Raw genomic sequence first — 10,192 nt, forward strand, 5'->3', positions numbered from 1 at the left:
AATGAAGTGAAATGAGGAAGCAGTTTCACAACCCTGAAAAACAAAGCTGCTCTGTGAGAGCCGTTTTTCTTTCACCAATCCCCAAATGCTCTGTGGGTCTGCCTCTCTGCTGAGCCGCCGCATTGAAACAGTACTGTGGTTTTTAAAGAGCATTGGTCCGCAGCCCACAAGAGAAACGCTCTCTCTTCAAAATAATTAACTCTTCTTAAACGAACAACAAACCTTATTTGGTGTCTGACATTTCTGAAAATGTCTTTACAAAATAAAGACTGATTTGGAATCGACCACCCACAAAAAATATCGCGCAGCTCAAAATGTGACATCCAATTGCATTTCTGAAATGAAAATGACACTTTTTAATCATGTCAGAATTCATCATAATGTTTCAGAGATAAATCCACTTTCAGACTGTCACATGGCGACATCTAGTGTTTAAAAAGGCTCAGTATAAAATCACAAATTCCAAACAAATACACAAGATTAGTAACACTAATGTAATGTCTATCATATAGTTCTACATGAATGCTATTCAGACAGGGTGGTGAAGGTTGCAAAAGGTCAGACTGACAGACAACATGAACAAAACCATGATGTGAGAGCAGAGGGTTAACAGAAAAGAAGGAGCAGAACATGTAACCTGACATTTTGCATCCCTGATAAAAAGAACGTTTCAAAGGATGCAAAATGGCCTCTGAAGGGACTTGTGGCATAAAGTGAAAACAGGATAAGCACAGAGGAAACAGCCAGAAAGATAAAAGAGAGACAGGCAATATGCATCAACAACAATGTGAGAACTAGGACAGCAATAGGAAAACACATTCACAGGAAGTCAGACATTACAAGGACTCAGAATTCACCAGTTAAGAGAAGAAACTAATGTTTACTGAACAACGGTGAAATATGGCACAGGACAATGGGTGTCGAGGCTGAGGGTTTTCAAGACATCAGTCGATATCTTGTTGGACCAACAGAATAGAAATGGACAGCAAAGCTGGCTTCTGAGAGCAATACAGTGACTTTTTTTTTTTTTTTTTTTTTTTTTAAGGGATCCGAAACATTGTCATCCATTGCAGTTCTTTTATCCTCAATTTCCTCAAGGTCTATACATTTGAGCAACAATCAAAATACTTGGTGACTAGAATTTTCACAAGTCCTAATTTGGTTTTCAGACCTTGTGTAAATGTCTCCCCCCTCAGCAGTAGATATGTAGAGGACAGAAATGCAGAAGAGGAGGTAAATTAAAAAATACAAAATAAAATATTAAAAGCACAAACAGTAGCTGCCACACTGATGCAACCATGCTTAGCTAGATATACATTACTGTACCACTTGCTGTATAAATATACTGCATTTTTTAAACTTATAAATCCAATGCTATAGTGAAATACACCTGAATATTATGCATACCCATTATGTTCAACTGATCAGAGGGAAAGAAAAAAAACCTTAAGATTTAATTGAGAAATACTGACAGTAGTAGTGGTTGGTTAAATAAATCCTAATGACAAGTAACATTACTGCTGTCGCAAGAAAATCCTGTCTTCTCTCCAGTTTTACTGGCTTGAATTAAAATGTACAGCATCCTTTCATGGTGACCCTCATGCTGATGTTATCCACTTATCTTCTAAAAGACGAGGATCATTTTCAAATTAAGGCTCAAAACGTACGACTGTTTTCATCCGACAGCGGCATTATGCAATATTTTCTTGAGTGTTAACCTACTAGTGTACAAACATCTGGACTAAGCATACCTCAAACACTCAACCTTATTGTTTTATTTTTAATTACAATATAAACTGCTTCCTCCTCCCTCTTGCACTACAAAGCCTAGGTTCCTGTTACTTAGCATTAAATTATAGTCAACTTTTTTTTTTTGTCATGTTGTGCAATACTTCCTCACAAAGTTATTCAATACCCCAAATTGTTGATATGTTCTACTATTCTTAGCAGTAACTGTAATAATAATTATTAAATGGAGGCTGCATACAGAGCCGGTGACCGATATTTAGAGATTACAACAATAAGCATTTTTAAGATCAATTCAAAACGCTGATAAAATGACTATGTTATAACAGCTGGAGGCATTTTATTGCAATAATCAAACCACTTCATCTATATACCCACACAGTAAATGCTTCTCATTACACCAATCTGTACTGTACAGATCATGAAGTTGTGTTTTGAGTTTCGGTAAATCCTGAAAAAAAAAAAAAAAAAAAAAAAAAACCCACACACCACAGGCCTCACCTAAATATTAAACCCCATCACCGCCACACCACAACCCCCGTTTTCTCCAGCCAAGGACCAATAGACAAAGACTCAGACTCAAAGAATGAGTTTCATTAAGATGGATCATCATACGGTGCATCTAAATACCTTGGTATGTACAAACAAAGCACAATAAACAAAGCTGTATATGATCCATGTCTCATTGGCTCAAATAGCATCCACATCTAAAGACAATGTTCTTAAAACCTTTATGCCAGATTTTTAAAAATGGACAATAATGTTTAAATGCACGTGTGTAAACCTCTGCCGCTTACAAAAATAATCACAGCAAACAAATGGATGATTCTTTTGTCATAACACTGGTACAAGTCAAAGTCTCAAATTGGCCCCAGGAGGTCAATGCTGCACTTTTCCCAAGTCCCAGAAGAACTGAACAGGTTTAAAGCTAAGTGACTGAGCAACACTGCATTGTCACAGCTCTACACTCGTGCCATGAATGCATAAAACATTTTTTTTTTTTTTTTTTTTTTTTAAATCAGTCAGGTTTTGTGCTTGTGTGCACATTGGAACACCAGCAAAGTTAAAATTGCAACCCAAATGTCTTTTCAGCGTTCATCTATCCATCAGCACATTTATTTGACTGGTCTGTTATTAACTGTACACTCAGTCTGGGTTTGAGTGTTTGCTTGTTAGTCCTCGCCTGGAAGGAGGAAAGAGGAGGAGATGATATACTCACAGTGAGAAATCAATGTACAATACATGTAGTGCAAAGAAGCAGCGTGTTTGAGCAGTCTCTTGCAGGTGAGATGTCACAAACTTAACTGTCTTGTACCTTGAAATGAAGAGACTGACTGCAAATATGTCTGCTCCTCCTCTTCCCTTGTTGTCTGCTCTCCTCATGCCAACACAATCCCTTTAAACTCCCTCTCCGCTGGCTGTGTCTGCCGCGCAGCCCCCTAAAAACCCATGTCGTGTGTGTGTGTGTGTGTCTGTGTGTGTGTTGATAAGTAACAATGTAACTGGAAGTACTGTACAGTAAGTGCCACTAAGTGATCATATGTTTCCAACACACCGCAGGAGCCCCTGTGTGTACATGTGAGAAAGTGTGCACAACCACCCATGCTGATGACACCGTTAGTATAAATATTTTTAAATTTTCTATTTTGACCTACTGTATGCTAACCACATACAAAAGCTGGCATGACCCAAACAACCCCAAAATGTTCTCTAGCTAGGTTAAAGATTTCAATATTGTCACAACATACTAGCCTGCATAGTATGTAGCATGTAGGTTATGTTTTCTTAGTGTGCGCTAGGTGTTATGCTAATGTGGACACAGTGGGGCACGCAGCGGGATGGGTGATTGTTGGCAAGTGCTCTGCCCAAAACGACACGGCACTCACATGCAGATGTTAGGACAAACAGCAACGATGGACTGACTACTTCCGGACAGCTAGGCATTGGAAGACGACTGAAATTTGACTGAAAGCAAAGTAGATTAAAAGGATGAACAGGAAGGAAGAACAAAGGTAGCAAATAAGTGGAGAGGAAAATGTCATTCCGTTGAGTGAGGTAAAAGGACAGACATTAAATAACCTTAAAAACAAAAACCCTAATTATGTTAAAACCCTGTGCTGATATTTTGTGGTTTTGTGAAAATTTGGCAGCATAAACAATAAGTCTTTGTAATGACTGATGGAGATGATAATGAGGAGTAAGTGCCCAATATTTTCCAGCCAACTGAGCAGCAGTAGGCAGGACCACACACACACCAGCACAACACAGAAACAGGAGCGGCCGACACCCATGATTGGTCAAGAGTCCTTCTGGAGTTCCAATGACAGACACAGCAAAGAAGAAGAAGAAGAAAAAAAAAAAAAAAAGGAGAGAAAGTAAAATAAAACAACCCCACACAAAAAGTAATGACTGGTTGGCAAATGAACAGAAAATAATAAAAATTAAAAGCAGCTTTTGTAAAAATGTTAAAGAATGTCGCATAATAACAATAACAATAATATTAAAGTGGCTGTTGCACTTTAGTTTTGTTCTTGCAGACAGGTGCCAGGCTCCCATGGTTACCAGTGGGAGCCCGTGTAAGATTTGAGCAGTTGCATACGATGGTGGACTCCAGATCTGGTGAGAAAGAAGAGCAGAAATTTGTGATTGATTTATGACTACCTCCGACCTTGGAGGAAAACAGCGGAAAGAAACAAGAGGCAGCACAGTTTGTTCAAGTCAAAGTGAGAGACAACAGAGGAACAAACAGAGGAACGGAGAGGAGGAGGGAGGAGGGAACAGATGGAGGAGATAAAACTAGGCTGGAGAGGACCAAGGGCAGACACTCACATGATGGGTGGGCTCTACCAATGAGGTGGTACGTAGCTGTACCCAGGTGTCCCCTGGGGCCTGTAGGTTGGCACAGTAACTGGGTGTGCTCCGATCGGGGGGTGCTGGGGCGTTGTCAGCAGAGTCCCTACAGGAAGTTACCACCACTGTTAATGAGCTTTTACCATTTATGAATACATCTGCTAATCAGCTTGGTTTGTCTTTTTTCTTTTAAATGAGTTGCTGTAGTTGTTTTCAAACATTTAGCCAATGTGACTATTTACATAGGCCTTAATTAAAATCAACATACCAAATCAACCTTCTTTAACTTTTATAAAATAAACCTGAATGAAGCCAGTTAAACAACAAGATGAATGTAAGAGACTAAGGTTGCCACTAGCAATTATTTCCTCAAAATGTCAACTATAAGTTACCAGGAACCATGAGAAGAACTTGAAAACTCATCTGACCAGTAGTCTAAAAATCAAAGCTATTCACTTTACTATCACAGAAGATGAAGAAAACTGTCAGACATTCACATTTGAAAACCTGGAACAAGAGAACCTATGCTGTATTTTTTTGCTTAAACAAAAAAACAAACAAACAAAAATCAATAGGCTGAAAAGTTATGGGTGAATCTTCTGTATACTGACTAATCGTTTCACCTCTAATTTATATACTGTATATGCTGCCCACATATCTGTGTAAATGCAAAAACAATTTGAAGCACAAGTAAATGAGTTCTTGTCAGCAGTGAGGGTAGAAGAGCCTTAGCATATCACTGAAATAACCATACATGTGGAGAGTGCTTGGTTCTGTCCATACCTGCGCTCATGGCCATGGTTGTCCCAGCAACCATCCCCATGGCAGCCATGCCGTTGTTGCGAGGAGTAGGTACAGGGACTGGGGCCGGGTAGAGGGCTGTGGAGGGGATGCTGTTGGGCTGCACCACAGTGGTGTGATGGATCACATGTGGCTGAGCCGCATACACTGGCTGGGTATAGTATGCTCCCTGACCAACACAGTACAGTTGGTGAGTCTGAGGGTGTGTATAATATATAAAACTCGGTGTAAAATGAATGTTCTATTTGAAGGGAGACACAAGAAGGGTGGCTACATGTTCAACTGCAAGAACAACAGAAGTAAAGAGGAAACACCCAGAAGATCAACACTACTTCCTGCTTTTGCACCTCTTTTCAAACCATTACACGGTAGTACAGCACCAAAGTGTAAAAGAACCAAATGTTGATTTTATTGTTGTCTCATGTGTAAAGAGGCAGCATGTTAAAATGTGCTTTCAGCTCCTGAGTTGATTTCTTTGTGGCTACTGAACACACTAACATTCAAAATGCCTCATGTTTGAATTATTAGAAAGAGGACATTCCCTTTGGTGCCCCTTATGTAAATTTCCTCATCTTAACCGCTTTTAATATACGGTAAAATGACACTGAGCAGCCAGGCAACACAAACATATTCCCTAAAATGATTAAGCAACACGCCGCTGTCAAAAGAACAGGTGCAGCATGACAAACCTGATCAAACTTTTCAGCTGCAGGGTATTTACAAGTATTTCCCCAAAATGTAATGCTGTTAGTTCTAATTCAGTGCCCTTACCTGTGCGTATAAATTCTGCTGAGGGTAGGCACTGCGGATGGGGTACATGGCTGTTGGGTACGGGGTGGGAGTGGGGGTGTAGGGAGGAGGTGCTCCATTTGACTGAGTAGGGGGCACTTTGTATGGGGTGCCGGCTGGAGTGTATCCTAAACACAGCCAAGAGAAAAAAAAATAAGAGGAGAGAAAGGATGATTCAGGAAAATATTTAAGTCAATGACTTATTCACTGATGACATGGTTTTCTTAAACGACTTTTAGCCACTTGTAGGCAGTGATAGAAGGTATAACTACAACACTGACATCACCTTTTGATTTGATATGAGAACCTGGTGCTTATTTAGACATCCAGCAAATAAAAGCAACATCAACATTTATTTAACATTTTAGGTGCAATATTCACTCTTCTTTCAACCATTTTACTGATATCGCCTGAAGGAAAGATTTAGCTACTAAATGCTGCACTACCACTTAGTTGCTAAACGTCAGTCTGCCTGCTGTTCAGGGCTTGGCAGGTAAAGCTTTTTACTGAAAACTGTTTCCTGCTGGTGAGAGCACTGAGAATGAATGAGAACACTGGAGCTGCCTGCAGTAAAAACAAAAGAGTGTACTTTAAGATGCTGGAATGCTCTGGAGAGCAGAAGGGATCTGCAACCCACACTACAATCACAACCCCTCACAGACAAATAGTCACATGATTTACATCAGCCAGCCATAACATTATGACCACTGACAAGTGAAGTGAATAACATTGATTATCTTATTACAGTGGCACCTGTCAGTGTGTGGGGTAGATTAGGCAGCAAGTGAACATCCGGTCCTCATAGTTGATGTGTTGGAAGCAGGAAAAACAGGCAAGCATAAGGACCTGAGTGACTTTGACAAGGGAGAAACTGTGATGTCTGACGACTGGGTCAGATCATCTCCCACACTGCAGGTCTTGTTGGGTGTTCCTGGTCTGCAGTGGTTAGTACCTACCTACAGTGTCTAAGGAAGGACAAACAGTGAACCAGCAACAGGGTCATGGATGCCCAACGCCCACTGATGAGGTTGATCTACTGTAGATTAAGCCTTTAAATTTCATTCATCTTCTTCAAAAGATTCCATTTAGTTTGAATCTTTTTAACAAAGGCTGAAAATGAGAAACACTGTACACTGGTCTTTATGAAGAGAAACATTCAGCAGCTATAAACAATTCTCATCCTCAGGACCAGAGTTTTCACTCCTTTTACACTGAACGGTCGACACATTCGTGCTCTTCCTGACAGTCGAACTATGGAAGCAAAGAGATTCACAGAAGATGCACAGTGAGCTGCAGAGTGACACGGTGTTAGGCAGGTGGTCATAATGTTATGGCTGGTTGGTGTATATCCATAACTGTCTGCTCCCTCATAATAAGTGCCAGACAACTGCCACATTGATTCCTGTGTACACGGTGTTAAGCAGGTGGTCATAATGCTACGGCTGATCAGTGTTAGTTAATAGAAATTTTGATTATAGCAGCTTGATGTTACTACAGTCCTCCACATCACTCCATGTGAAAAGCCTTTTCTGAACTGAACCTCTCTTGGATGCCATGAATGGACAAAAATAATTATGTCACTACACTAACTCAGGGTCTTAGCCAGGTCTGTCTACGGCCTATAAATATAGTATGAAGGGAGGATGTGAGCCTCTAATACTGGGCATTTTATGAACCGTTCTACATAAACAAACCCTAAACGATCTAAGGCTTGGATGCAGAACAACAGCAACCAAATGAATAAATGCAATGTCATAAAAATGTAGTTCTAATACATGAAAATTGCCTTTTACAGTTTATTTCTTAGCTTTCAAAGGTCTAAATTACTTGCATTTCCTACAGAATCCAGCAGATGGGGGACTGTTGCCACCTTCTGACAGGACTCAAAACAACAGTCAAGGGTTTAGTCTTTCAATGCCTCATTCAGCCAGTCTAACCATGAGCGCTCAAAACAGCATCTCTGCATTATGTAAGTGGTCAATGTAATTGGAGTACATTTGTCTTTTATAGACTACACTCAGTAAAGAAGCCTACTAACCTCATTGGTGTACAATTATAAACAGAATTAAAGTGTAGCCGCCACCACTTGGTTTACACGATCAAAAGCATGAGGTCTACTGTAGGATAGTGAAGGCATCTCAGACCACTGCACACGGCTGCTGACAGCTGGGCTCTGCTCTCTGGGGTGTAGTACCCCTGTGCGGCCGCTCAGAGGAGCCTGAAGGTCAAACATGCTACTAGCTAGTTGCTGTTGCCAAGCTTATGAAAGCGCTTCTCTCACACAAGGACAAGGGAACAAAGAGATGCTGGAGCTGCTCTGTGTGTCTGAAAGCGTGTGTGCATACTCTCACACACATTCTTTGCTCTAACATGCATGCAGGGCATTAGAGGACAATGGTCTGTGACAATTACACAAAAGCACTGCTGATAGACAACAGTCTGTGCATTCAGTGATCTTGAGAAATAATGACATTGACTAGGACACGTTCCTGATCAGACCACAGCTGGCTTGACTGGAGAGTCAATCTTGTCTAGCATACAAAATTTTAACATTTTATTTTAACCATACATTAAGCCCTGCAGTTAAACAATAACGGGTTCAATAATGAGGTTCAGGGCTTCTGTTGCTTGGTAAGCTTTGCCAAAGAGCACCCGATATTCGGTTAGACTTGCAAAAGATAAAACCCAACTGGGGGAGGGGACGAGAGGAGAGGCTTCAAACACTGCACAGATGAAATCTTCAAACCCACCCTTAAGACGCTTACATTTCAGGGGAATAGGAACAATTTAAGAAATCCAACCATTCCTAATAAATAATACTTTCTAAATATGTTATTTAGGTGATAATCCACACAGTGCTTTCCAATACAAACATTTCAATGTTTTAAGACCGCCATGCATATTCTCCCAGGCACTCAAAAGGATTTTATGTCCTCTTTATTCTTGTCACCGATACAAAACAAAATACAAGGAAAGCCCCTCTTACTGGAACATCCTAAATCAGTCAACTCAATGAATATATCTTGTTGACAGGTTTTATTGACAAAATAACACTACTCCTTTAACACTGATCACTTAATTCTCTCTCCTTTCTTCCCTATGCTCAAGTTAGTCATTGTGTGTTTCTTTCATTGTGAATGTCCAAGTCAATCGCGTCAACAATAGAAACATTACAAAAAGAGGTGGAAAACCTATAATTCATGCCTGCAACTGTAGCCTTCTTTGTCAAAATACATGGGCATAATGAATGGATTTTTCTAATTAAACTGAAAATCTGATCTCAGTAGAGACCTGAAAGTTTGGTGGCCACAGCGGGCCACCTGCTGGCAACACTAACTTTTTGTGGCCATTGGTTAATGTTGAACCTTGGAAATAAAAAGTGATAATATCCAGTGCACTTTGCCCAAGCAACATTAATGAACACACTGAGACCACACATTTACATTGGGCCACCAAAAATGTAGTTTAGCCACTCAGTGACCCATAGGGCCAGTGCTTCAAAATATTACCATCTATCCCTGTATTGTACATTATTGCAGGGCAGCAGTGCATTGATAAAGGCTGAAACCAAACTCATTCTAATATTTCTTAATATCCTCAAGTAAGCATTTTCATGTCAAGACACCGAGTATGTGAGACCTGGGCTGAAAAGGTTAAAACCTCAAACTAGATGTAAATACATGTAAACAATTTACATCTATACAGACACACAACATCAGTAAAGCACTGAGGCAGCTGCTGTGGGGAACAGGCTCTGAACCCCAGCAGAGCACGTATCTGCCACTATAAAGCCCCTGACAGCCATTACTGGCCAACCTCCCTTTACTTCACCATCACGGTCTTTTAAGCTGAGACCACTACCAAGTTCACACTGCCTTTGCATTACTATAACCTGTGTGGAACTCTAATTGCGGTCAGAGGGATGTTTAAACACATCCTGAAGCATGAGCCATTTTAATCGCATTTTAACATTTGATCTGCAACAAAATGTTTAATCACACATGAC

At 40.3% G+C, this 10,192-nt stretch overlaps 1 protein-coding gene across 4 annotated transcripts in view; it reads right to left on the minus strand.

Moving 5' to 3' along the window:
• Positions 1–2,192: 2,192 nt before the first annotated feature.
• fam168a (family with sequence similarity 168 member A) overlaps positions 2,193–10,192 on the minus strand; it is a 26,286-nt gene continuing 18,286 nt past the window's right edge. For 3 of the 4 annotated variants that reach the window (XM_020619962.1, XM_020619959.1, XM_020619960.1), the window contains 4 exons: positions 6,169–6,314; positions 5,380–5,593; positions 4,576–4,702; positions 2,193–4,362 (listed from right to left, as the gene is read on the minus strand). In XM_020619962.1, coding sequence (XP_020475618.1) covers positions 4,590–4,702; positions 5,380–5,593; positions 6,169–6,314 — 473 coding nt within the window. In that variant the 3' untranslated portion in view covers positions 2,193–4,362; positions 4,576–4,589. The remainder of the gene's footprint in view (positions 4,363–4,575; positions 4,703–5,379; positions 5,594–6,168; positions 6,315–10,192) is intronic. The other variant, XM_020619961.1, reaches the window with a different exon arrangement.

Source organism: Monopterus albus, unplaced genomic scaffold (assembly GCF_001952655.1).
Source record: "Monopterus albus unplaced genomic scaffold, M_albus_1.0 scaffold229.1, whole genome shotgun sequence".
NCBI lineage: Eukaryota > Metazoa > Chordata > Actinopteri > Synbranchiformes > Synbranchidae > Monopterus > Monopterus albus.